The 26,137-nt window shown below is 43.9% G+C and overlaps 2 protein-coding genes across 6 annotated transcripts; one reads left to right on the top strand and one right to left on the bottom strand.

The window, feature by feature from the left end:
* Positions 1-36: 36 nt before the first annotated feature.
* On the bottom strand, positions 37-17,590 carry abcf1 (ATP-binding cassette, sub-family F (GCN20), member 1). Of its 3 annotated transcripts, XM_080014038.1 has the most exons (28): positions 17,450-17,590; positions 17,108-17,146; positions 15,384-15,430; positions 15,212-15,289; positions 14,566-14,689; positions 14,433-14,467; positions 14,281-14,349; positions 11,009-11,068; positions 10,525-10,620; positions 10,363-10,416; positions 10,196-10,285; positions 9,805-9,903; positions 8,775-8,897; positions 8,560-8,660; positions 8,371-8,456; positions 8,117-8,256; positions 7,698-7,846; positions 4,773-4,856; positions 4,173-4,297; positions 3,444-3,556; positions 3,127-3,301; positions 2,968-3,042; positions 2,583-2,653; positions 2,464-2,496; positions 2,113-2,281; positions 1,954-2,018; positions 1,803-1,875; positions 37-537 (listed from the first exon to the last, which is right to left on the bottom strand). In XM_080014038.1, exons 1-28 carry the CDS (start codon positions 17,508-17,510, stop codon positions 371-373), a joined length of 2,601 nt encoding a protein of 866 aa, XP_079870164.1. In that variant the 5' UTR covers positions 17,511-17,590; the 3' UTR covers positions 37-370. The 3 variants fall into 3 exon arrangements, with proteins under 3 accessions (XP_079870164.1, XP_079870166.1, XP_079870165.1); XM_080014040.1 differs by lacking the exon at positions 11,009-11,068; XM_080014039.1 differs by lacking the exon at positions 17,108-17,146.
* A 2,737-nt stretch (positions 17,591-20,327) lies between these two features.
* Positions 20,328-26,111, top strand: cUnh6orf136 (chromosome Un C6orf136 homolog). Of its 3 annotated transcripts, none has more exons than XM_080006457.1 (7): positions 20,328-20,397; positions 21,150-21,383; positions 21,477-22,172; positions 23,798-23,886; positions 23,984-24,184; positions 24,598-24,667; positions 24,829-26,110. In XM_080006457.1, the coding sequence occupies exons 2-7, from the start codon at positions 21,285-21,287 to the stop codon at positions 24,970-24,972; spliced, it is 1,299 nt and encodes a 432-aa protein (XP_079862583.1). In that variant the 5' UTR covers positions 20,328-20,397; positions 21,150-21,284; the 3' UTR covers positions 24,973-26,110. The 3 variants fall into 3 exon arrangements, with proteins under 3 accessions (XP_079862583.1, XP_079862585.1, XP_079862584.1); XM_080006459.1 differs by lacking the exon at positions 20,328-20,397 and adding an exon at positions 20,419-20,591 and having other exon boundaries at positions 24,829-26,111; XM_080006458.1 differs by lacking the exon at positions 20,328-20,397 and adding an exon at positions 20,606-21,018 and having other exon boundaries at positions 24,829-26,111.
* Positions 26,112-26,137: the final 26 nt, after the last annotated feature.

Genomic DNA, 26,137 nt, shown 5'->3' with positions numbered 1-26,137 from the left:
TGTCTTCATTAAACATTATAAGAGACAGTGTCACAAGATGGGTAAATTCATTTAATTGTTTGGCTTTTTCAGCACAGATATCATACACTCCAAAATATTTCCATAGCAGTCCCTATTAATTGGAAGTTTATTTTCCACATAAAAATTGAGTCAGTTATAATGTGTGCCCTTACGCCATTAGAGACAACTGCAGCAAGCAGTCTGAATTCATGATTTATTTTATTTCTTTCATGCCAACACATCCAGACCGTGTGCTCATTGGACATAACTAGAGTTTCCAGGGCACAGCAGCCCAGAGCGCTTGTCGATGACGACTCTGCCCTGGCAAGGTTTCCCGTTTCTTGGAGTTTGAAGCGGTAAGTCTCTGTGGTCACTCCTTGACCTTGTGGACCAAGGTCTCCCCCAGCGCCTCCAGGACTTCCCGCTTGTAGTCCTCAAAGTCTCCGTCTATCTGGTTGACCGCAGAGTCCTCCACCACCCACATCTGGCACTGAGTCTCCGTGATGAGCCTGGCGTCGTGACTCACGATGATAACGGCTGGGGCAGGGGGAGACGGGGACAGTTATGCTGGCGCTCTGTCCCATAAATTGTACGAATTGAATTGTAAATTAACTGATGCCCAATAAATGTCATAATAAAAACAAACGCAGATCATTTTTTTACAGTCAATAGTAGAATTGGGCATGTGAGCAATAAAAGGAGTTTTGTTAACAGTGGCACCTGAGATCTGAAGACCAATTAAAAAAAACAATCGTAAAAAGAAAAAAAAAAAAAAAAAGTATGAAACTGCATTAAAGGTCTCCACAAAGCAAGGTGGTCCATGCCAACAGGGAGTCAGGGGAAAGACAGGTTATGTGCCATTATAGGTGATCGGTTTGGTAGCATCCAAACCGGTCCGGTTAGGAGCCTAAACCGGTTGGATTTTATGCAAACCGACTTGACCGATATTTGTCATGAGATGTTCCGGCAAAAGAAATAGGAAGTCTACACCAGCAACCTGCGCCGTCGGTGGGAGGGCACTCAATCCAAATTGCATTGCATTGATAATAACCAATATGACAATGTGATTAACAGAATATTATGTTTGTTTATAAACGCTATAACGGATTCAGCGCCCACGCAGCCCCGCCCCCTCTCAATCACAGCGCTGTCTTGTCGTAACTCGTCTCATTCGCTCTGGTTTGTTCTGGTGTGAGCTCATTTAAGATGGCAGCTGCACGGCCTGCCACCATTGGTTTTGGTTGACAAACAAAACAGCAGAAGTGCTGTTTGGAAATATTTGGCATTTGAGGCAAAACGTAAACCTAACTCAGAGAATTGGAGTGGAGTTTTCCCCCCCCCCCTTTCTCTCCAGTTTCTCAAGATGCACTAGGCCTACGTCTTATTGCATTAATTATTTAGATGTTTAGAAAAAGGAAAGTTAAGTTGAATGGTTGTTATGAGAAATTTGAATGGTTGTTATGAGAAATAAAAACAACGCGTCACTAAGGCGTCCTGCTGGGAGCGGCTGCTGGTTCAAGTGCGACACCTAGTGGTAAAAGTCGGTATACCGGCCCCGTGTTTGGCTTCATATCAAACCTGTTTGAAAATTCTAAATACCGGCCCAACCTTACTAATTAAATTCATGTCAATGTCCTTATAATAACTATTGGTAAAACAGTCAAACAGCAGTGTTGAACAGGATGTCAGTTTAAGTTATACTAATTCAAAATGTCTTCAAAGTAGCAAAATAGATCAAATCAATTAGTAAACAATACAATTATTTGGCGTTTCTTCAATGGGAGGTGCGTGTGTGATCATACCTCCTTTGTACTCATTGATGGCCTCTGATAAGGCGTCGATCGACTCTATGTCCAGATTGTTTGTGGGTTCATCCTGGTTGGGGAGTAAAGGCAAAACGTTTGGTTAAATCCCAAACAAGTGTGAGCGTGAACGAGCGGCGAAAACACTCACCAAGATAAGAACGTCAGGCTGGCGACAGGAGAGCTCGGCGAACACGACTCGGGCCTTTTGACCGCCTGGTGGGAATGACAGTTTTGTAATATAAATGTCAAGTAGAAAATACTAACTTAAAATGCCGGGCTTCGGCCATTCACCTGACGTAGAACCTACCAGAGAGCTTGGATATCTGGATGGTGTGTGCGTGGCTCTCCAGACCAAAGCGTCCCAGGCACTTCCTGCTGTCCTGGTAGGGCAGGTTGAAGTTCCTCATGAGGTACTCTGTGGCCGCTTCGTCCATGTTGAGCTGGTCGGCGTACTGCTGGTTGAAGAAGCCCACTTTCTGTGGAGACGCAAAGGCCCGGGTTAAGGCGGTACTGCACGCGTTGGAGTAAACTAATTGTAGAGTAGACAAATGCTAGTAAATAAATTGATCAGATCCTCTACAACGGCAGCAATATGAGTTTAGCTGTGGTTCAGCTGCAGTTAGGAACCCTTTTAATAACGTTTTAGAAAGTTACTCACCAGCCGATGATTCTTTCTCATCTCACCTTTGGTCTAAAGACAAAAAAATATAAATATATTTTACTTTCAGGTCCACACGTTTTTTGAGAAAACAGACAGTGGAGATTCTTCACACTTACTGGATTTAATCGTCCGGTGAGGAGTAGCAACAAGGTACTCTTCCCCACGCCGTTGGGCCCCACTATACAAACTGAGGAAGGAGGATTGGGTTGATATTCAAACAGAGGCGTGTAAACAAAAGACAACAAGATGTCAACTTTGATTCAAACTACATTATGGTCAACGTGGCTTTGAAATGAGAGCAAAATCCTAGGTTTTCACAGGTAAAATGCAGTGGAACTCAAACCCGTTTCCAGCAATTTCAATGTGAATATACAAACTAATTTGTAATAAAGCTAGAAACAGTATTTTCCAGGTTATTGTTCACATTTCAAGCATATTATTTTCATGCAACATAAAAAGAGATGAAGCATATTTGAAACTTTAAACCCTGAATATACTCACTTCTGGATTCCATGTCGATTCCAAATTCTACGTTCTTGAAGAGTGGTTTCTGACCTTCATAGGCAAAGTCGACACCTGTGGCAGACAAGAATTACTCTGCAGGGTCATCCCTCGAATACGTAACTGTAGGACAGCCAAGGGCTCGGGGATGTGGCTCACTGTGAAGTCCTAAGATGGGCGGAGAGAGCGGCGGCGGGTCGGGGAAGGTGAACTTCACTGTGTACTCCTTGGGCCTCTTGAGCAGCTCCGTGGACTCCTGGCTCTCCTCCTCGACACCGCCCTTCTTCTTGCCCTTCTGCTGTTTCCTGGTCAGCGCGTCCTTGGTCTGCTTCTCCTGGGAGAGAGGAAGGCGGGAGGAGAGAGAGAGAGAGAGAGAGAGAGAGAGAGAGAGAGAGAGAGAGAGTGTGTGTGTGTGTGAGTGAGTGAGACATGAGAGAGGTGATGGGTGCATGTGCCAAGGTGAGAGCGCTACTCACGGCCTGTTTGGTGGACTTGCCGCCTGCCTTGAGGTCCTTGAGCTTCTTCTCCTGCTTGTCGTACTGTTTCTGAAGCTCCTTCTGCTTCTGCACATACATCTTCTTGAATGTCACTTTCGGAGGAAAAAAAAAAAAGAGAATTTGATAACAGGGTTCCCTCAAGAGAATACCCCTGAGACCTGGCTACCAGACATTTGTGATTTCCCATCTTCATCTCCACTTATTTTAGAGCATTTTTCCATTTCTACCTAATTGCGGTTATTGAGAGACATACTTGGACTTGAACATACGGTCACATAGAAGGACAGGTTTTGCAACAGAATAATCTGTAGTTACCCGATTGTTTATTACCATGTCCATGAAATGTTAGTTTGTATCCTTAAAAAAATCCAGGCAGGAGAAAGAGGCGTTTTGTTGTGATCTTCCCTGAAGATCATATGACATTCAGGTTCCAACGAGTGGAGCGGTGACTCATCGCGGGACAAGACGACTCACAGGTTTAAAGAGCTTAATTACCACACAGGAAAGTGTCGTGGTAGTGTTGGACAGGTGTTGGAAAGTGGCATCTGGTAAAAATGGAGCATATGGAGTGTGGTCAAATGGTTAAAATTCTATATTTAACTGTACTCAAGGGTGCTTTAGGATTTGACCAATGTTTGGATAACAGCTGAAAGAGTCTTAAGAAGTCTTCCCGCCGTCATCTAGCTGCGGTCCTGGATGGATACGTACAGTAGTTGCCCCTGTAATAGTAAAGCTTCTGGTTGTCCAGGTGGATGATGTCCGTACAGACTTCGTCCAGAAAGCTCTGGTCGTGGGAAACTATGAGGAGGGTCTTCTTCCAGCCTTGAAGATAGCTAAACGTGCAGAGTGTCAACAATAGATGTACATTATAGAAAACATTGGAACATAAAGTGCAGAAACTTGCTTTACATGGCCCTAAAAATAACTGGCAGACGTTAAGCATTTCTCAACGACAGAGCATATCAGTGATTAAAAATTAGGAATATAGAAGACACAGGTTCTATCCTTGAGTAGTTTCCTGCTCATAGTTCATATAAGAATTACCTGCTTTGTACAAGCAAGTATGAACAGGAATATAAATATAATATATAGATGTATACAATATGAGGATAATATTTAAAAATGTTTTTGTTGCTCTTAAGCTTTTTAAATTGTTGGGAATCGATCAAGACAGTTTGGCTTCAGAACATGAAGTTTGTGCATTTCTGTGCATCTTTTTACAGGTGTAGGTGTTGAACTTCTTTCTGGTCTCTACGCTGGTAAACAGGTTGAAAAAACACAGTTGACTATTGTTGGGCAACACCGTACTTGTTGAGCCAGATGACGGCGTTCAGGTCCAAGTGGTTGGTGGGCTCGTCCAGCATCAGCAGGGTGGGCTCCATAAACAGAGCTCTGGGAAGAAAAACAGGTGGAATAATGTCAGGTCAAACCAGACAAGCGGTGGAACAGAAGCGGAACTACACAAAAACATGACAAATGCCCCAAAAAAATAGCAAAACTTAAAAATAAAAAGGTTATTTAGCGGATGGCGTTCATGTTACTTATATGGTTCTTTGGGATTTGAAAAAACAGTTCTTTAGTGTTATTTGAGTTCTTGGTAGCGGGGGAGGGCATACTGTAATCATCTCAATGTTCTAGGGCTGGGTGGCTTTTAATGAAGGACAATTCTCAGCACCAGTTGGCAACTTTACAACAATTCTTTGCAATCCATATCCCCAGTCTAGCACTATTGTGTCGATACATTATATAAAAAATATATATATATATCGAATCACAGGGGGCTCGGCTCATCCTATGGGTGAGATAAGTGATTGGAGAGCATTTTGCGCACCTGTCTCAGACCTGCCAACCTTGGAAAAATATTTTGAGTACCACACTAGTGTGACAGGGAGTCTCCGTGGTGTTTGAGTTACTGCAGATAAATGACTCCATCAGTTATTAACACCGTAGTCGTCTCGTAACGAGGCTAATCACTTGGTATGTGAGCTACTACAGCGAACTATATACAGTATATAAATTCATATCATTAGGATATACCCCTTGAAATGCATCATCTCCTCAAGTTACGAACATGTTCATCAACTAGAGATGCACCAACTGTCATTTTCCTGGCTGATTCCTATTTCTGAATTTTTCGACCTGTGTGACCTGCAGATTCGTATTTACCCTCTGCTGTACGTTGATGACAAATACATCATGTGATCTGATCACAATCAAGTGATTGGACAGCTGCACATATGGACTACACTGCAATTGGTTAAAGTTACCACAATAGTGAGTTTTCTGATTTTGAGAATGTTTATTATTGTTCATTATTCACTATGAAAGAATAATAAAACCTGAAACTGTCACTGAGTTTCAATAAAATAGAATATGGGACTGTCACCAAGTTTCGGCATAATTTAACCTCTAACTCTCACTGAGTTTTAGTCGAACACAAAGAAAGAAGAAACAGTCTTTATTCGTCACACAACACACCACACTACAACACATGCTTGCACACACACACACATGCACATGCTTTGATGGTGGCCGGTGAAATGGATCCTCTGCTTTTGACCCATCCTGGCTTGTCCTTCCTCCGGGGGCACAGCCAGGAGCAGTGGGCAGCATACGTGGACGCGCCCGGGGACCAGGTGATAAATGTCCATTGCTGGTCAGACAATGATGGGTGCATGTTTTTTGTGGGGGTCCTTACTGACGTGAGGTGGAGGAAACCCCATGTGAGCACGGGGAGAACATGCAAACTCCACACAGAAAGGCTCCTATTTGGGAGATAATAATGTCCAGTTCAAACTTCAAATCAAGTAGTGCATTTTTTTGACAATGCTCCATGCTGTCAAGACCCACTGGCAGACTTGACCATAAGTTGCTCTTCGCATGCGGCCCGTTTTATGAAGGATTTCTCCCCACTTGTCATCCAAGCCTCCCACTGAACACGGAACGCCACCTTAAATGCACGATTTACACTGATGTCGAGTGGCTGCAAATACTTTGTTGTGCCCCCAGGAATCACAGCTGGAATTGAGTTTGTCCTCTTGATGGCTTCTTTCACAGAATCTGTTATGTGTTTATGCATCAGTGAATTTGCAGGAGTTTGAAACTTTTTCCTCGTAGTTGGGAGGGAGCTGCTGACACAGACTCGTCCGTACCCTGATGGACAGGCCTTTACGTCTCATAAATCTGAGACACCACGATGGTCCACCTCTAAAATCCTCAAACTTCATTGCGGTGGCGCTTGTTTTGGCTTTCAGTCGGATCTGCACAGTTGAAACACCTCGGCCGTCTGCTCTCTGTGTGTTGACCCAGTCTTCGAGCTCATCTTCTAGTTCGGTCCATCTGCTTTTCTTCCCTCTGAAAGCTTTTGTTGTCTTTTTGCACTGAGTCAGTTCCTCACGCTGCTGTTTCCAACGTCTTATCATTGACTCATTAAGGCCAAGCTCCCGTGCAGCAGCTCTATTTCTTTTTCCCTCAGCCAGATCGATCGCCTTCAACTTGAAAGCTGCATCATATGCATTTCTTTGTCTCTTTGCCATGATGAGGGTGACGAAATGACGGCCGTAAATGATGGGAAGTTTGAGCGCGCTCGATTTAATCTAAACAGTTACATTGTTTCACCTTAACCCGTTTGGCAATTTCATTGGTCTAATGAAAGCTTCATGCCGCCCAAAAACTGAGCACCGTCACATAATGTGTTTTTTGCTCAGTTTTTTGGCGGCATGAAGCTTGTGAAAGTGGGAAAAATCCATAAATTAGCCACGTCATTGGATAAGCCGCGAGGTTTAAAGCGTGGATAAAAAGTAGCGGCTTATAGTTCGGAAATTACAGTACATGAGAACAGTATCGGGCTGAAAATTTGACCTGCAAAGACTAGGATATATCTAATATCTGACACTGATTGGCCGGTGAAAACCAACCAATTCCCGCCACCAGCCGACCAATCGGTGCATCTCACGTTTCATATGTTAACATTACGGTCACATGGTTGTTTTATTTGTAGGAACAGGGCACGGCGATCGGGGAGCACGGAGAGTCGTGTTTGCATCCGCAGGCGAATCACAAAGATAATATATTTATGATTCCCCTTATGTATAATTCCTCATTGAAATATTATCCCTGCATTTTGTAAGCTTCTGTTTTATCCTGTTACTGTAATGCACACTGACTGGAAAACTGCTCGACTCGAAGCATCTCAGTTGACTGACAGGTTTCCAATTGATGATGGTGTTATACCTGGCCAGGGAGACTCTCATTCTCCAGCCTCCAGAGAACTTCTTGGTGGGCCTGTTCTGCATCTCGGGGGTGAAGGACAGACCGGCCAGGATTCTGCGGGCTTTGGGCTCTGCAGCCGCGGCACCGATGGCCCTCAGCTCTTCATAGACCTACAGGAGACGGAAGAGCGCAAACGTGAACAAAGGAACATCAGGCTCAAGTGGTTAGCTAAAAAATATCGTGACCACGATACAGTTCTACTGACAACGATCTCATTGTATTCTCATTCTCAGTCATTCCTCTCTCTTGAAAAGCACTTTTTTTCCACCCACAAAGCTCTTTACTAGGTCTGCTATGCTTTTAGTTATTTTTACGAGGGCTTTTAAACTATAATCAACACAGGTAGAGTATAATACAGCAAAGGGCACAATACAACTCACCTTCTCCAGCCGCTCAGACACGTTGTCTTCTCCTTTCTCCAGCCGAGCTTGGAGCCGCTTCTCCTCATCCAAGAGCTTCAGGCGTCGGGTGTCAGCCTTCAGCACCGCCTGCACCGCGGGGGTGTCATCCGCCACCACCTCTGCGGGACAGTAAGGAGGGAAAAAAAAACAAGACAAAACACAGAATGGTGGATTAGAGGAGCTGAAATGGAAGACATGAACGCAAGGAACGGTTTATCTGTCAGGTCACGTACCTTGTTCACATAACAGCACGTCGATGTTGGGGGGAATGCTGAGAGCTCTGTTGGCAATGTGTTTCAGTAGTGTTGTCTTTCCTTTGCTGATTAAAGGAGAAAGGGGAAAAAAGGGGGAGGATTTTAGGTCTGTCCGCCCATTGCTGACCAACAAATAATAATTTGCTGCTCCGCAGAGGAGAGGTTTACCCGTTCGGTCCAACTAAGCCATATCTCCTCCCTGCGACAATCAGAAGGTCAGCGTTGACAAACAGCTCCTTTCCATGAGCAGATATGCTGAATCTCTCCAGCTGAGGAAAATGAATCCGGTTAATAAAATACTTGGATGGTTTAATTCAATATGACTGCGTCTTTCTTCTTTATATTATATGAAATAGCTTTGTTAGTACGTTCCATTGAGTTACCTTGATGTCCGATGCATTCTCTAGCATTGCCTGCCTGGAGGACATCTCTGCCTGAGACACAGAGAAGTCTCCCTCGATTGCGTTTTTAGCGCGCACGCTGGCAACGAGCCTCTCGTACTCCATCTGGAATGTCCCAGAAATCGGCAAAGACAGGTTGAAATAAAAGTGTTTGTTAAAAGCAAATTTCTGTAATATACATAATACACGAGAATATAAAAATGTAGACGTTTTAATGGTTGTGTGGCTATCGGGACACTGGACAAAGGCTGTTTTTTCCCCTTAACCTATACGCTGTACTTTACACTGTACAGTCACGTAGAAGGTAGTTAGAATAAGTCGTTGGAAACAGCCCTACGACACAATGAGGAGAGTTTGCGAGCACCCACCAAACTAAGGGCTGTAAAAAGGCAACAGTCAAAGCCTTTACCAGTCCTTCAAAGTGAGCGGCCGAGAAAGAGGCTATTTTTGTCTATGGCAGTTGCAGGACTGAAAGGGAGCAAAACAACCAACAAATACTTGATATTTAGTTACAATAAACAATGAGGTTTGTATTGGATTGTATTTCTGTACTTCATATGAAAAATATGAAAAATTACGTCCAGTTGAAATTCAGTTACACCTAGTTTCATGCATCAGCCCATAGGTTTATTTTTCTAAAAATAATAATTAGACTTCAGTCAGTAAAAAGGAAAAAAATATCTCATTCCATTATAAAATGGCATCATAAACCTGACCACAATTAGTTAGAACACAGGCTGATATTTCGGAAGGCGTCGGGTTTCATTGGTTGTCACCCTATTCATAAAACAATGAATGGGGTACAGTGTATCATCAGTAACGCTATGATTCAGCTGAACCCAGAGACACACACACTTTTGTCTGGATCTTCTGCTGTGTCACTGCGCTGACATTGAAATAAATGCATAATCTCTGCTTCTTCTTAAAGAGAAATTGCGAAATATAGAAAATTATTAAAATGAGACAACCACCGGGTTTCAAACACACTTATAGGACCAAAGAAAACAAGTACCAGCTTCTTTTTCTTCTTCTTCTCCTTTTTGCTGAGATTGGCAAACGGATCGTCCCCATCCTGCTGCTTCGCCTGCTCGGCTATAACATCTTCCGCACACTGAGGAGAGAAGGTTCAATCCCCCCAAAAAGGTCAAAATCAATAAATACTGGATGAAAACCTATCTTTTCTCTTTAAAACTAAACCTGCTTCACACCTAACGATACGATTACGGGCTAGGTGTGAAGCATGCTAAAGTATCAAACATTAAGTAATAATAAGTACAATAATACATTGTGGGTGAGGGTGGTAATTTCATTAAATGTGCTTTATAAATAAAGTTGACTGGAACTGCCTTAAGCAAAGTACAAACAAAAATAAATAAATAATTGCCTCGGAAAGGAAAACATACCAGCATGGTGTCATCGCAGTCACTGTCGCCATCTTCCTCCTCCTCCTCCTCCTCGTCCTCGCTGCGCGGCCGCTGAGCTGGTTTTCCCTTCTACAGGTGGAATTGGCAAAATGAGCGTTAGGATGCTATAACTGAGCTCCACAGGCACTGCTTGCCACTCTACTTGCCTTCGGTGGCTCCTTTTTGCCTTTCTTCGGCTTGTCTTCCTCTTCCTCCTCCGCCTTCAGAACAGAGAGTACACAGTACAATAAAACAAAAAGTCACTCATGCGTCATTCTTCAAAAACAGGTGCTTCATGTCAAATACACAGAGGAGGTGGCTTTACCCACCTTGGGGGCTGCATGCTTGGCTTCTGGCTTTTTATTCTTCTTCAAAGCTTTCTTCTCATCTTCATCTTTTTTCTCCACCTCGTCCTCAGACGCAGCCTAATCATTCCATACCAATAGGTCAGTGTGAGTGGCTAAGGTTTAGGAAAGACACGCTGCTGGCAGAATGGGTTAGAGGGCCGTAATTCATTTCATCTTTTGAGTCATTTGCTGCCCAATGGGACAAACAATTTATGCCTTAACGCCAGTTCATGCAAAAACAATGTTTAAATAGGGCACTATTTGAAAAACAAAAAGCAAACCTTTAAAGGTGGTGCAGAAGGGGAGACAAAACTGTGTTGTAGATTAAAAAACATGCTTTAGATATGCTCTGCCGTGCTTAAAATGGTACAGGAGTTAGTGGCGATGAGAGATGAAGCAGGGTTGCAGGAGAGAAGAGAGCAGACGGAAGATGAAGAGTCCTGGATAATGAATGTTTAACACCCACCTTCACCTTCTTGGCCTTAGGTTTATCTTTTTTCTTGCTTTTAGCAACCACCTCAATTTCCTGCACCAGAGACGCACAGACACGCACAGATAGACCCAGCATTCATTTACATTAGATAAGCAATTGGTGTGCAGCTTTCAGACTGCAGTGACCATCACAGTAAGACCACCACCAGGGTTTTTATGTCTGAGCCTGTGAGGGAGCTAGAGAGCATCCCCCTCACCAGGGTGAAAGAAGCAATACTCACATGCACATTGACTGTAATCGACAAAACAGACTAATACAGGAAGTTCATCTTTCTTATGTTGTGCTTTTATTTTGGGGAACTCCTACTAATCACTCTCTCTGAGGTCCACTTCCAGGGGCGTGTTTTCATGGAGTTCAAGGAGTGGGGATATACACCAATCAGTCATAACATTCAAAACGCCTGCCTAATACTGTGTAGGTCCCCCTTGTGCCACCAAAACACCTCTGACCTGTCGAGGCGTGGACTCCACAAGACCTCTGAAGGTGTCCTGTGGTATCTGGCACCAAGACGTGAGCAGCAGATCCTTTAAGTCCTGTAAGTTGTGAGGTGGGGCCCCCATGGATCGGGCTTGTTGTTCCAGCACATCCCACAGATGCTCGATCGGATTGAGATCTCGGGAGTTTGGAGGCCAAGTCAACACCTTGAACTCTTTGTCATGTTCCTCAAACCATTCCTGAACATTTTTTGCAGTGGGGCAGGGCGCGTTATCCTGCTGAAAGAGGCCACTGTCATCAGGGAATAACGTTGCCATGAAGGGGTGTATTGGTCTGCAACAATGTTTAGGTAGGTGGTACATGTCAACGTAACATCCACATGAATGCCGGGACCCAAGGTCTCCCAGCAGAATACTGGCCAGAGCACCACACTGCCTCCGCCGGTCCCATAGTGCATCCCAATGTTCCATCTCTTCTCCAGGTAAATAACGCATATGCACCCGGCCATCCACGTGATGTAGAACAAAATGTGATTCATCAAACCAGGCCACCTTCTTCCATCGCTCCATTGTCCAGTTCTGACGCTCACATGCCCATTGTAGCAGCTTTCAGCAGTGGACAGGGGTCAGCATGGGCACTCTGACCGGTCGGTGGCTTTACAGCAAGCTGTGATGCACTTTGTGTTCTGACACCTTTCTATCATAGCCAGCATTAACTTTTTACGCACTTGTGCTACAGTAGCTCTTCTGTCGAATCAGAGCTAGACTTCGCTCGCCATGCACATCAATGAGCCCATGGCCATGACCCTGTCGCCGATTAACGAGTTGTCCTTCCTTGGACCACTTTTGGGAGGTACTAACCACTGCATATCGGGAACACCCCACAAGACCTGCTGTTTTGGAGATGCTCTGACAGGTGCCATTGTAATGACATGACCAATGTTATTCACTTCACCTCTCAGTGGTTTTAATGTTGTGGTTGATCGGTGTATGCCAGGTGGGAAAGCAGGTTTGGGTGTCAGCGAGAGAGAGGGTCAGGTTGGGTGTCACCACTGCTACCAGAATCTGCTGGACCTGCGACACTGCTTTTGTTGTCCACCAGCCTGCTATATTATTGTAAGAGTTCTGGAACTTGGTTGTACCTTTTTTTGGTCACCAGTAAAAACCAGAGCTCTAGAAAACATCCCTGCTTGACTGATGCTGCTAATTCCTCCAACAGATTTACACCTCAACCCTGCTGTGTCGTATCCTGTTATCCTTTATCCTAAGGGTTCACCACCATCAAAACCTTACAGAGCCACTTCCATGATTTGATACCCCTACTGCAATACATCAATTCCAGTCAGTACTGTACATTTTTGACAAATAACAGATGTTAGCAGGAAGAGATTAATATTTAAAGTAGGACCGTCAACCGATTAAAAAAATGTCATCAAAGTAATAAGATGATCTTTAATTAATAAACCAAATTAATCAAAAATAATTGTATATATATCAATATATGCTGGGAAAAGCCCCAAATTAAGATATTTAAATTCAAAGACATTATGTAATTGTTGCAGATGAGTAAAGCATTGAATAGACATTACAAAAGGTGTGTTTAGGAGTCAATGATATTGACTTGTAAAACTTAAGATATTGAAATAAAACTATTACATTTTTTTTATTTCAATATCTTAAGAAGTTTTTACAAATACATGTTATTTTTTATTTCCATATGGATGTTTTATGTAGTTACATTTTCCATTGAGAGGGCCAAGCAGAGCTTGGTCCTTTGCTTCCATGTTCAAAGCCAAAAGCAATGATGTGCCAATCGCACCTCCGGCAGAGAGGTAAACAAAGTGGAAGAGCCAACTCTAACCTGCTGCAACTGGCGGATTTTTGCTTTTGCTGTGAAGGACCTGCTAGATGCCTTTTTCTCTGGAGTATCGGGCTTAAATAAAAAATGTGGATTGTTATAAAAGTTGTTTTTTCTATTTTCTATTTTCTATTTTTCTATTTCGCATGGAGGCCGTTTGTTGCTTGTAAGGGGGAAGCCGATAACGGATTTGGACATTGCGTTCTCGCGTGGCGTGGTTGGTCTGGTGCGACTCCAGGTCATTTTTATATAGAATATGGGGATGGTAGCTCAGGCGGTAGAGCTGGTGGTCTAGTGATCTAAAGGTTGCTGGTTCGATCCCAGGCTCCTCCTGCTAGCATGCTGTAGTGTCCTTGAGCAAGACACTTAACCCCTAATTGCTCCTGATGGCTGCGTCCATCGGTGTTTGAACAATTGTAAGTCGCTTTGGATAAAAGCGTCTGCTAAATGTAATGTAAATAGAATAAAATACAAATTATACTATTGTGGTTGGAATTGTGCGACGTACAGTGACTTTTTTATAATAAACTAACAAAATGAACGCAGTAAATTGACAGCCATAATTGAAAGCTGTTGTTAAATTGACACTTGGCACAAGTGACTTGATTATCAAAGCTGGCTGCCCGTTATGCCTATTTGCGACTGAATGACTGCAAGCTTGTGACTATTGAGTGAGTCAAATATCCCTTCCGCCCGGCGCGGAAAGAAAAACACCTGATCACTTTGTCCAAATGATCAGGAAACACTGATTATAACAAGCCCCACTCATAATTAATGTAATGTAGATGCAAAGAGAATGCTGGAAGAAAGAAAGCCAGGTTGAAAAGTACGAGGATAGTAAGGTTCTACATCTTGACACATTTAGCGCTTCTAAGCAGATAAACTGAGCTTGTCACAAAAATTGCAGAATTTGATGTCTCGTTTTTTGTTAAATAAATAAAAGCGTAATGTACCTTTTCTCCGTTGTCCTCCAAGTCCTCCTCATCACCACTCTGACTGAGGGCAGCAAAAATGTTCCCGCCCTGCCGGAAATTAGAAGGTGCTCAAAAATCCAACAAAACCATTACCACCTGCACTTTTTAATGAAGATTAAATACCGTCTCACCTTATTTTTCTGGCCTCCTTTTTTAGCAGGGACGACTGCAGAGAAGGAAACAACACATTTAATGGCAACAAACTCATGTGATCCTACCGATTACGATGAGAGCAAGCATTGGGTCAAAAGGCACTGGAGTGACCTGGCTCGTCCTCTTCATCACTGGGCTGTACCGACAGCTTCTTCAGCCTCTGCATAATCTCCTCGTTATTGTCGTCGTCGTCATCATCGTCGCCTCGCCCTTTCCGCCGGTCTTTTTTCTTTTTCTGAGAGCCAAAAATATCATTGTGAGCAGAGACCAGACACTTTTGTTCATAAACTACAGTAGAAATCAGAGCAGAGGGCAGAGAGGAGAGGTTGAAGTGTAGGGTGCTGGCTGCGCATTGACACTAAATAGAGATTACACCCTGTCCTTGTGGTGGGAAATATCCAGTTTACGCTCAAACTCATTAAATGATGAATTTCAGCAGCGATTATAACCATTATTAAAATCATCGTCTTATTTTTCATGTTTTTGGGACTTGCCAAATATGCATTCTCATTAGAGCAGGGCATCAAGGCTCTACATTGGAAATGACTATACTATGCATTGCAAGCTACATCATTGAAGTTATTATTTCAGAGTTAAAAACTTTTTTTGTCCTCAATATTAATTTACTTTACTTTTTACACAGAGGGCGTCACTGGTTCAGTTAGTTTGCAGTTTGTGTATGTAACATTTTATATGTTACATTTTATTCCCGATAGGAACACGACCGTCTCTCATTGGCCTTCCTCCAGATCATTACCTGTTTTCCCTTAGTATCTTTCACCTCAGTCTCATCCACAGTTTCAGGTTTGCCGTCGGTTGCAAGTTCCTCAAAGAACTGAATGAAACACAATCATACACAGAAGTGAGGTTGCTTAAATAACGCATGACAATAATTTGAGAGAAAAACGGATTCCATAAATTACACTTACACTCTTTTTCCCCTTCTTATCCTTCTTTCCTTTCTTTGCAGTTTTCTCTGTAAAGAGGGGATTACAAAAAAAAAAATAATAATAATGATAATAATAATGATAATAAATATAGCTGCAGGCAGGAATACACAGGGTCCAGCAGACACCAATTACAATTTTTATAATTAAAAATATTTTTAATTTTTTTTAGCATCAGTTTGTAGTAATAATTAAAAGGTTTGTAGTAGTAATTCACGCTTGTTGCAGGTTATTACTTCATCCTAAAAATTTGAACGTGGCAGACCTGTAGTCCACAGGACTGGACCCCTAATAATAATAATAATAATAATAATAATAGTAAATATAGTTGCAGACAGCAATACACAGTGTCCAGTTTAGTGATGTTGGTTGCGTTTTACAGTTTCCAGGGTTCTCTAAAACGCTGCACTGAGTTTCTGAGTTTACTTGAACGCAGCATTGGCTCATCTTTCGGAGCAACCACTTTGCGGTCTACACAGCGCAACCCTCCTGTCTTAAAAACAACTTTCCATGTTTGCCTGTAAACCAGAACATCTAATTGTTAGAACTCACCATGTTGTCTGTGGAAATAGAGCCGCACTCTCAGTGACAGGTGGTCATTTGGTGCCAGGTCGGGCACATCATTTATTTGTTGAGTTTTTTTCCTTGGATTACATTTTCAGTATAATACATTTGTATAAAATACGAAAAACGTTGTGGTATTTCTGTGCGTAACATAACATTGCAAGGCTTTTATTTTTGCGACGCCTCGCTGGATCTTGAACGCATCACTGAGTCGAACATTTCAGCGATTGAGGGACACGCTGAAGAGATTTTAAGGATTATTATTATTTATTTTTTTCATTAATCCGGCAGAGTAATGTAGTTAACGGATCTAAAATATCAATCTAACAGATCTGACTTCTACCAGGTAAGAAGCCATATAAATATACACGTAAATCGATAGTTTGGGAACGTATAAAGACTACAAAGTGACTGAGTCCACAATGCACACTGGACACAGTTCAACTGGACATTCTCAATCGGTATCTGTACATTTAAAGTAAATAATATGACGACGTCATAAGCGTTGTACTGTAAATCTTATCTCCTTCATTTTGGAACGAGACATGTGACGTGTCAGTTAACCAAGACCAACTTAATATTACGTGTCAAATTTGTTTGGTTTTTCACGAATATCTGCTCCGATGCTCAATTTGGATGAAATTGAAACAATGACATCTTTGTGACATGGCAGTTTAAATGACACCTCAACCGTGTTTGTAGCTTATGCAGAAGAATGTCCAATGAAGTTAAATACAATATCTCTAGCTCTAATGGGCCCAACAGTGATGAGAATCAGTTTATTGGGCAAGTATATTTTAATAAGCAATGAATTTTTATTGGCTAAGGGTTAGTGCATTGCTCTACAGATAGCGAGTAATATTAAAGGAAATCTTAAAAATAAAAATGCACAAAAATATACGGAACACACAAAATATTTTCTATGTACAGGATATTAGAAGGCTTTAGCAGGGGTGGTTCTATGGGTGCTTGTAGGGCTGTGGGTATACAAAAAACAATGGGGATACTGCTGTACAGGATGAGTTGGTCTTAATTATTACAACATTTTTAACAAGGTATTATAATGTCCTCGGTCTACATGCTAAAATTATTATTGCTACTTCAACCCACACGTATTCAACACTTGATGATCAGACAAATACCTGTCTTTGGACTCAACTCGCTGTCAGGTTCACACGCTGCTGTCAGGCACATTTCAATGAAAACAATGGAATTGCATCACCTTCACATGGACGCAGCAGCAATGCTAACTTCGTAGTTGAAATAGATTTGGAAACCCGTTTCTGATTAATTCCCTTGCTTAACCCGGTTATTCCTTGGACCAAAGTGTCCATGTGCCCAACTCAGCTCGCGGGGATCTCACTGTTAACGATGTTGACAGTGAGTTTCTCCCAGGCTGCTAGCATTAGCATTAGCTAACTTCCCGGCCACAGCAAGTGCAGTTAGCCCTCTTGCCGCGTGAATAAACAAATAACTTAGTTTACCTGCAGCCGGGGAGACATCGTCCCCTTCCCACTCTGGCTCTTCTTTCGCTTTCTTGGGCATTTTCGTTTCTTTGACTGACTGTTACGGTTCCCCGAGCGGCACAAAACTCAGCAGACTCGGCGCCGCACACACCGCGTGGGCCTGACTTCCCACTCGGGTGATGACGCGGCTGCAGCGCCGGTTCTGATTGGCTGCTCCGCTCTCGCCGCTCGCCGGGTCGCAGCCGCTCGGACGACTCGCACAGCGCCGCCTAGCGGCACTTAAGTGGGACATGTGATACCGATTTCCTTTCCTCGCAGGGGTGCGTTCATCTCCAACGTGTTCTTGCATGAATCTAGGATCACTTTGCACAAATGAAGAGTTGGAAAAAGTTATTTTTTAATATCTAATGGTAAAGTCAAGTCAAGTGAAGTTTATTTCTATAGCCCTTAATTACGGTGTAGTATCAAAGGGCTTAACAAAGCCACATTTCACAAAGAACTCTACAACATCGCCATATCTTGAACCACGTCTGCGCAAGGAAAAGGATGAAACGTTGAGAAGGGGGTCACAGGAGAAGCCATCCCCCACGTCCAGGACTGCACTGCACTGCACTGTACTGTACAATATGCTGTGGTTAACTAAACTAGACGCAGGGACGGACTGGGACTAAAAAACGTCCCTGGAGTATTTTACCCAGACCAGCCCCCCACAACCAGCCCGCGGATACTCGACCGCCCCCGCCCCATCGACGCATATACAAACACCAGCCCTTGATGCCACCACTTATAAGCATAATGGATGGATAATTTAGGCTACTGTAACACTAAAACAGAGATATTTTAGCAAGTGCAAGGTTTGTTGCCGGCAGGCCACCACTGTGGAGGACACCATGACAGTTTCAGGCAGTCGGTGTTCCATTAATGTCTATATTTGACCAGGCTGTATAATCTTTTTCAACACAGGAAATAAGTCAGATAATGCCATTGCCAATTTGATCACTTTAACCTTGAAACTTGAAGGACTTACCCTTCAGGGCAGGTCTATAAACAATAAATAATTACAAACATCAGGTACTGACTGTACACATTTGCACTTATAAAGTGTAGTTAAATAATAAATATTTAAATAAACAAACAAACTATAAATAATATCTTTAATTTAACAAAAAGCGAGTACTGTACATTTTTTGGCCTGCTGCTAAGGTACAGACCATTACTCCTGGCCTGTGTATTGCTGGTTTATAATCAATAAAATGATATTTAAGTAAACAAACAAAAGCTTGTATATATTTGTACTAGTGCTCGAGTACTGCTGGTCCATAAATAATAAATAATATCAAAATCTGATATTGCCGTCTGGTAACATTTCCAACAGGCTCATGCAGTGGTGCTACCCTTGAAAAAAATCCCCGTCAACTTGGAGAAACAAACGCTGCTCACAGCGTTGATGTCACAAAGCAGGCCGCTCCTGAAACTAACCCTAATCGCCTCGCTGTTCTTCTACTTCCAGTAAAGTTACGACAGTTTTTCGCAAATTTCTGCTCCAAATGTTGATCGATGTTGATAAAACTCGAACGACAAGACGTCTGAAAGGTCCCAGTTCCAACAAGGCCTCAACCATGTCTGTGCATACTGCAGTTGTCGTGTTTCAGATACTTTTAGCCTGAAAAATGCCAAGATTACAATTTTAAGAAATTGCGCACGCTGCGGTATTGTACACAGCGTATAATACAGACTGGTCAGAGAGGTTGTTAAGTGAGCAGTACCTGTAATAATAAAACTCCGAGCAATAACAAAATAACCCTAAATAATGATAATAATAAATATAGCTGCAGGCAGCAATACACAGAGTTCCACTTTCATCGTGTTTGGTATGTATTACAGTTTTCAGGGTTCTCTGAAACGCAGCACAATTTTCAGAGTTTACATTGAAGGCCGCATCAGCTCCCCCAGTCTGTCGTCTCCTGGTTGCTAATGTCACGGAGCAACCACTATGTGGTCTCCACAGCGCAACCCTCCTGTCTTTAAAACAACCGTCTATGTTTGCCCGTAAACCACGACTACTCGTTGTTATAACTCACCGTGTTTTCTGTGGAAGTAGAGCTGCACTCTCAGTGCAGCTCCAATGCATTCCAAGTCCATGAAACACATCATGGACGCCTACAGTTTGTATCTTACAACTTCATTGAATCCCCCCAAAGTAAGGAGAGACACAACAAACAGAAAGCCTTAATTTATAATAATTCTCCAATTCCTGCTCGAAATGAAGATCACTATGGATCAAACTTGAACCACAAGATGTCTGAGACGTCCCGATTCTAGCGAGACGTCAACTGTGTCCGTGGGTTTGGCGGTGGTCGTGGGCCAGACACTTTTAGCCCGAGCAATACACGGGGTCTAGTTTAGTCGCGTTGTGTACGTATTACAGTTTTCCAAGGTTTTTGTAAAACACACCATCACCTCTTCTCGACGCAAATTACAAATGTTCGAGGTCCACTTTTCACGCGGAATTGGGTTACTTTTGAAGTCTTTGCACGGATTGAATTTGTTGTCGGGTAGGGTAGGGCAGGGTGTTGGAGAGACCGATTTTGCGTGAGAATTACACGAAGATTATATTTAAAAAATAATAAAAATGGCGCTTCGGATGATGGATGGAACGAAAGCGTGCGTAATGGGGACACGTTCTCCATGAGTATGTCTCCTGATTTATTTGATGATTCAATTGATATATTATTATTATTATTTGGGCTCCAGCCCGGCGGGAAATAATAATAATAATAATAATAATAATAATAATAATAATAATAATAATAATAATAACGTTTCCCAAAGTTAAAGAAACAAAAAGGGAAGGGTGTGTGGGTGGACGTAGCAGCGGGGCGTCTTTTCTGGAAGCGCCGTCACGCTGCTCTGACGTGAGGGGAGTCTGCACGACAAGGGCATTGGGGGAGTGGAATGACACTTGTGTAAGTTAACTCACCGCTATGTCGTTATGCTCGCTGTTCTACGGGGCTTTGTTCTGAGAGTTCGGGTAGAGATATTGCGGCACATCATTTGATTGAAGTGGGGTTTTTTTAGTCCTATGTCGCTCAGGCGGTGGCTATCCAGGCTAAGCTAGTAGCTGTCGGCGGCTAACTGACTTTAGCAACAAGCGTGGAAGGTGAGGTTCAAAACATGCTAGCACGGGGCGAAAACATCAAGGCTATTTCTGGAGCTTGACCTGCCGTCCAGGGGCGACCTCTGCTCGCATTATGTACCCAGGCAAACATAAGGACGGGTTGTGGGAACCTCCACGTATCGTCGTTGTTTACTTTCAGTATCGTTTCACTACCGGCTGTCTATAGTAAGACAGTGCTAGCACATCTCCCGTCCCGCTAGTGCAAGGAGGAGTCCCCTCGGTTGTCAGTGCGTGTGGTATTGATCCGTGTATGTTTACTTTAAATGGCTTCCACCGGACACAGTGTGTGTACTGTGCTGTCTGATTGTGAGCTTGTGGTCTTGGCTCGCCACTCACGTTCTGCCTGTCATGTGCTACTGGCGTAACTTCCATGTCCTCCGTGCGAGACTACAGTAAGAAAGAAACACAGGTCATTACGATCAGCAGGCTTGATTGTTGCGTGACACTACATTTTAGGGGTGTTTGTTGCCCCTCCTGGTCTCTGAAAACACTATCTGAATTCTCAATGTCTTCCCCTTTGTATTTTCTGACTGTTTTTAGGGAGAGAGTGTTATACACTCATTGGATTTGTGGGGAGTTGTCCGAAGTCGAGTATCGAAAGAAGTAGCTAGTCTTCCTCCGGTTCTGGGGTCATGGTGACTTGGTGACTTTGGGTAGCCTGTGCCCCGGTCTTGAATGGCTGTGTGCAGAGGGGGCATCGCCTTCTGGGTGGGATGTCTCAGGAGCCATGGCAGCAGGCCGCCCATCAAGAAACAGCACTGCGGCCTCACGCAGGTAACCTGCTTGCTCCTAGAATCGGCAATCCCATTTCCATATGTTAAAAATCAACCTCACACTGTTCCCTTTTTGGTGGACCCCCCCCTGCAGGGAGTCAACTGGCAGTGGATCGAGCAGACTCGGCCCCTGGGCAGCGCGTCGTGGGCCCCCGTACCCCCCAGCGGCCTGCGATATCAGAACGTGAAGCTGCCGCTGCTCTCACACCCCTTCCACCATGCTAGCCAACCCCATAGGGCAAGCCGCCTGGAGGAGGACTGGGAGGACTCGCTCAGCGTGTGTGTGCTAGTGCGCCGCAGGGAAGCCGATGGCCAGCACACCCTGGTGGAGATCCCCCTGTTCGGCCAGTCCAAACTGGGAGAGCTACTTGCACCGGGCGCAGGCAGGCAGATGGATTTTCCCTTCCCGCTGACCACCGTAGATGGCAGGCGAGAAGACGACATCAGTGTCGGGCCCTGGGGCACAGACGAAGCCGGGGCCGAGGCCGAAGCCCTGGGGAGGGGGCGCGTGTCCTTCCGACACCTTTTTGAGGCAGAAAGCTGCCCGGCGCCTTTCGTGCACGGCTCTCAGTTCTACTGTTTCCACTGCCCGGGAACAGAACCGCTCGCTGTGCACGGCGTCAAATGCAGGCTGGGGGCCGTCGGACTTGAGAACGAGCCCTCGAAGCTTCCTCTGTCTTTGGCTACTTTCCTCTGCAGCCAGGTGGAAAGAGCAGAGTGCAGCCTTGACACGAAGGACAGTGAAGGAGAGGAAAGGCTGGCCATGGTTTACGAAAGGCTTCGAATCGAGGTAAGAAAGGCTGCGTTACATTAAGGTAGTGTTTCCCAACCTTTTCTCTTCCACGGTGCACTTTTTACAATTAAATAATCCCACGCCACACCACTATCATTTTAACCACTAAAAACCTCAGAAACCTGTATAACTGTGCTAATTATTATGGACTACTAGTAGTGAAGTAAGACAAGACAAGACAATTTATTTGGAACAAACAAATCTTTTCAATGACTCTGTAGTCTGGAGTCAGCAGGCAAAAGAGTGAATCTTCAACTCACAAACTGAAGTCCTTGTAAAGTGAATTCAGTGATTTGTTTTCACAACACATTATACATGTGAGAAAACCATTGCTGAAAACATGTAAAAAGAGGGGGAGGTAAGACAGCAAAACGAAACAAGTGATATGTTGCCATGGTGATGACTCCAATAAAATATTTTCTATATTCTAATATATTCTTATTCTAATAACTAAATTATTTTGCGTCTGTTATTATATATAAGAATTTTTGCAATGTTTAGTAATTTTATAAGTGTCTCGTTGTTCATATCTGCACCAGACTGGATCTGCTAGGGAACATCCGGCTCATACTGCCGCAGAGGATGGCAAAAAGTTTTAAATATTTAACTTGCGCCAAGACAAGTCGTTAATATTCCTGTATGCGTGAACCAGCTCAGCGAGTCTTGCCTCGAACTTCTCCATTTTGAAATGAAATGAAATGAGGAGAATCTCAGAGGTGCGCAACATTGTGTAGGTCCTCAGGTGGGCGCCAGCCCCTGGTGACGTCATAACCTTTTACGTTACCAAATTAATCGACGATTGTTTTTTAAGGTTAACAACTATCCATTAAGGAAATTCCTTTCAATTTGCATCGCCGGACTGAACAATGTCGTATTGAATTGTGGAGTTAGACCGTTAAACTGTTTATCACCATTTTTGTGTTCTGGATTTTTTGGGGGCGGGCCTAAATCCCAGCTGGATGACGCACGGTGGCCCCTGCTTTTCCTGGCCCCTCCCGTAACACTATATGAAGGCGCTGCGGAGTAGGGAGCACTGCAATCGGAACGGCTGCGCAGCTGATCAGTGATCCTTTGGGAACCCCTGTTCACCCCGAGAGTCGCTGCAGTGGCTCTCGGGGTGTCAGGCTTCAGCGCCTTCAGCAGACGCACCACAGCTATACTTGGCAACTTTTCTAATCATCCACATTTGGCTGGGTGGTTAATAACACATTTTTCTGCGGTGTGACAAACTCGGAACACATTTATTTTTGCTTTACAGGGACCTAAATGAGGATTAAATTAAAGGCCCATGCGAGTCCGTCATATTGAATGTGATTTGCATTCCCCCTAAAAGAAAAAAGTGATTTTGACTGAATCAAAAGAGAACTCCATTCACAGCACAGAGCTGAATAATCCTCACTCTGAGTGAAACTCAGATAGTCCCAACTATTCCGTCTGAAACTGATGAATTAGTCCAGATTAACTTTGATCAGATTTTGATCTTGCAACGCAAGAGATAATTTCCGTTCCTTATTTTAAGTGGAATTTGAAAAATGTTCATGATGAGTTCAGGATGTGAGCATATATGCAAGCCCACCTATGTTCTTTATACTGACTAAAATGAAGCTCTTTCATCTCCGCAGCTTCCATGTTTCTTCGCCAAGAGCCACGACTACACAATGTATTCAGACAACGTGGAATTCCTCAATGGGCTGATCAATACACACACCAGGTATGCTCACAGTCAGGGGGACTTATTGAATCACTCATTGTTCTTCTTTGTACAAAAACATACTTCTCCTTTTCCGGTACCGTGGCGTGTTTCCAAGGGGCCGCCTGTCGTACCGGCTGGCCCTGTCCCTGTGGCGGCTGCTCTGCCTGTGCTACTACTCCGAGGCGCGGCTGGAGGTGCTGAAGCTCACGAAGCACGCGGAGGACGGCACCGTCAAGGCTCGCTGGAGGGTGTGGGGCCTCCCCTTCTACAGCCTGCTGCTGCGCTTCTACAGGAAGGACAAGTCCCACCTCTACAGGTTGAGAACATCAGACCAACTCCAATCCACCAAAAGCAAAGCACCTTTGGCTGGGTGGACCTTATGAATGGGTTGATCTGTCGGAGAGTCCAAAAGAGCAACGTCAAGTGGTGCTATCCTTAGAGCGGTCTCAAATCCTCCTGTTTTTTAGTTAGTTTTTTTTTTTAGAACTCTGCACTGCTAGAAAATTGTTATACAAAATAGACATTTGCGCAGGTGAGGCAGAAGTGGTATAATTACGTTTCCTCACATGTCTTTTATTACGGTTGGTGAGCTACCAAGCTAGTTTTAGGTCCCGCCTTCTTCGTAGAGGAATCTCTAACAGGCCATTCCTGATGCGACAGGGCTGTACGGGCCAATAAATGTCAGTGTTGCAGTGGCTTAAAGTTGCTCTGTGAAAACTTCACCCACAGGTCATACGACGCATTTTCCACTTTCTACGTCGGTCAGGACGGGCTCATCCACTGTCACAAGGTGGAAAAGGTAGTGTGTGAGCGTGTGTGTGTGTGTGTGTGAGCGTGTGTGTGTGAGTGAGTGAGTGTGTGTGTGTGTGTGTGTGTGTGTGTGTGTGTGTGTGAGTGTGTGGGTGGTCTCGTCTCCACGTCTCCACTATACTAATCATACGTATCCCCCCGTTCCCGCAGGTGATGCAGGCCCAGCCACCCGTCCTGCCCAGGGTCACATCGCTCCTGGCTGGGGCCCTGGTGGCGTTGGGAGTGCAGGACCATCGGCCTGCCCTCAACCTGCTGCCCCTCTTCTTCTCTGCCCTTCGACAGGGCAGAAACTAACAGCGGGGTAGATGTGTGGGGGTGAGGGAGTTACCCGCCAGTGAGACGAAGCGACGGGTCGAGAGTGTACAAGGACAACTTGTGGCGATGCACAGAAGAGAGAATTGACTGTAAGGGCCGGAGGAACGGCCTCGGCTGTGTTGAGCGACTCCAGTGGCGATGGGAGGAGGCCTTTGATTACTTGAAACCCGTTCCAGGACCCCAGCTCATGTGACCACGTTAGAAAACACACAATGTATATACAGAGAAACTCCCGTCCCATCACCCTAAGTAACCGTGAAAACACATTGGCATGCTGGAGTTTTACACAAGAGGATTTCTTCCATGTTTCATCTTCTACACTAGATATTTCAAAATTCAAGTTGGGAAAAAAAAAAAGGCTAAAACCTCAACCTCCGGACAGTAGTAGAATAGCACGAGTTATTATTATGCAATTTATTGGTGCAGTAAATATGCAACAGAACAGCGCACAAAGGTACAGCTGGAGTGATATTTAATTGTAACCTGGGCTTACTCTAGCAGCAGAAGTTACAACAGGAATATTGCCTGACTAGACGTGGACTCGAGGAGCTTCAGTTTTCTAGCAAACGCAGGAGCTGGTGATATCAATAGGCGTGTTTGTGTCCTGCTCTGCCGTTACCTTTCCCTGTTATTGTGCACCGGTCGCACAGTTTTGTCTTTAGTTCATTAAGTTTGTCTGACATCATCAGATGCTGATGAACTAAAGTGTTGGGATGTTAAACCTCATACTTTGAGAGGATTCGGCACAAAGTGTCATTTCCTTACAATATGACTAGATTTATAACTGTCTGGGGGAAAAATAAACAAGCATTAAACTGTGATTTTGCTGTGAACTCTGGACAACTCTTCCCTCTAATGGAAACTAGCATACTATACTTGGGGTTTCATCAGCTCAAGTGATTCAAGTCGTGCCACTCGAGCTTTAAATGTAAGATCACTACGCTTTCACGAAAAAAGCTTGTTGGCTCAGCAGATCCTCGCTTTACAGCATGCCATATATAACAAGTGCGGTCGTACTTTGTTTAATACGCTATGGTATGTGTTAGTCATCCAAATCTAATAACAATCAATTTGTGTTTATCTCTGTAATATCACATGTATTGCTGCTGTAAAGCTTGTGTATATCTTGGTTGTGTGAATAAAA

This window comes from Zeus faber (genome assembly GCF_960531495.2).
Source record: "Zeus faber genome assembly, chromosome: 1".
NCBI classification, from domain to species: domain Eukaryota; kingdom Metazoa; phylum Chordata; class Actinopteri; order Zeiformes; family Zeidae; genus Zeus; species Zeus faber.
This window is presented reverse-complemented; position numbering and strand designations above follow the sequence as displayed.

Excerpts from the sequence above, each read along its gene's own strand:
- cUnh6orf136 (XM_080006459.1), top strand. The coding sequence starts at position 21,285 with ATGGCTGTGTGCAGAGGGGGCATCGCCTTCTGGGTGGGATGTCTCAGG. Across the intron at positions 23,887-23,983 it reads CTGATCAATACACACACCAG|GGGCCGCCTGTCGTACCGGC; the intron begins GTATGCTCACAG and ends CGTGTTTCCAAG. Across the intron at positions 24,668-24,828 it reads ACTGTCACAAGGTGGAAAAG|GTGATGCAGGCCCAGCCACC; the intron begins GTAGTGTGTGAG and ends CCGTTCCCGCAG.
- abcf1 (XM_080014038.1), bottom strand. The coding sequence starts at position 17,510 with ATGCCCAAGAAAGCGAAAGAAGAGCCAGAGTGGGAAGGGGACGATGTC. Across the intron at positions 3,043-3,126 it reads GCCCATCTTAGGACTTCACA|GTGTCGACTTTGCCTATGAA; the intron begins GTGAGCCACATC and ends TGTCTGCCACAG. Across the intron at positions 2,282-2,463 it reads TGAGAAAGAATCATCGGCTG|AAAGTGGGCTTCTTCAACCA; the intron begins GTGAGTAACTTT and ends GCGTCTCCACAG.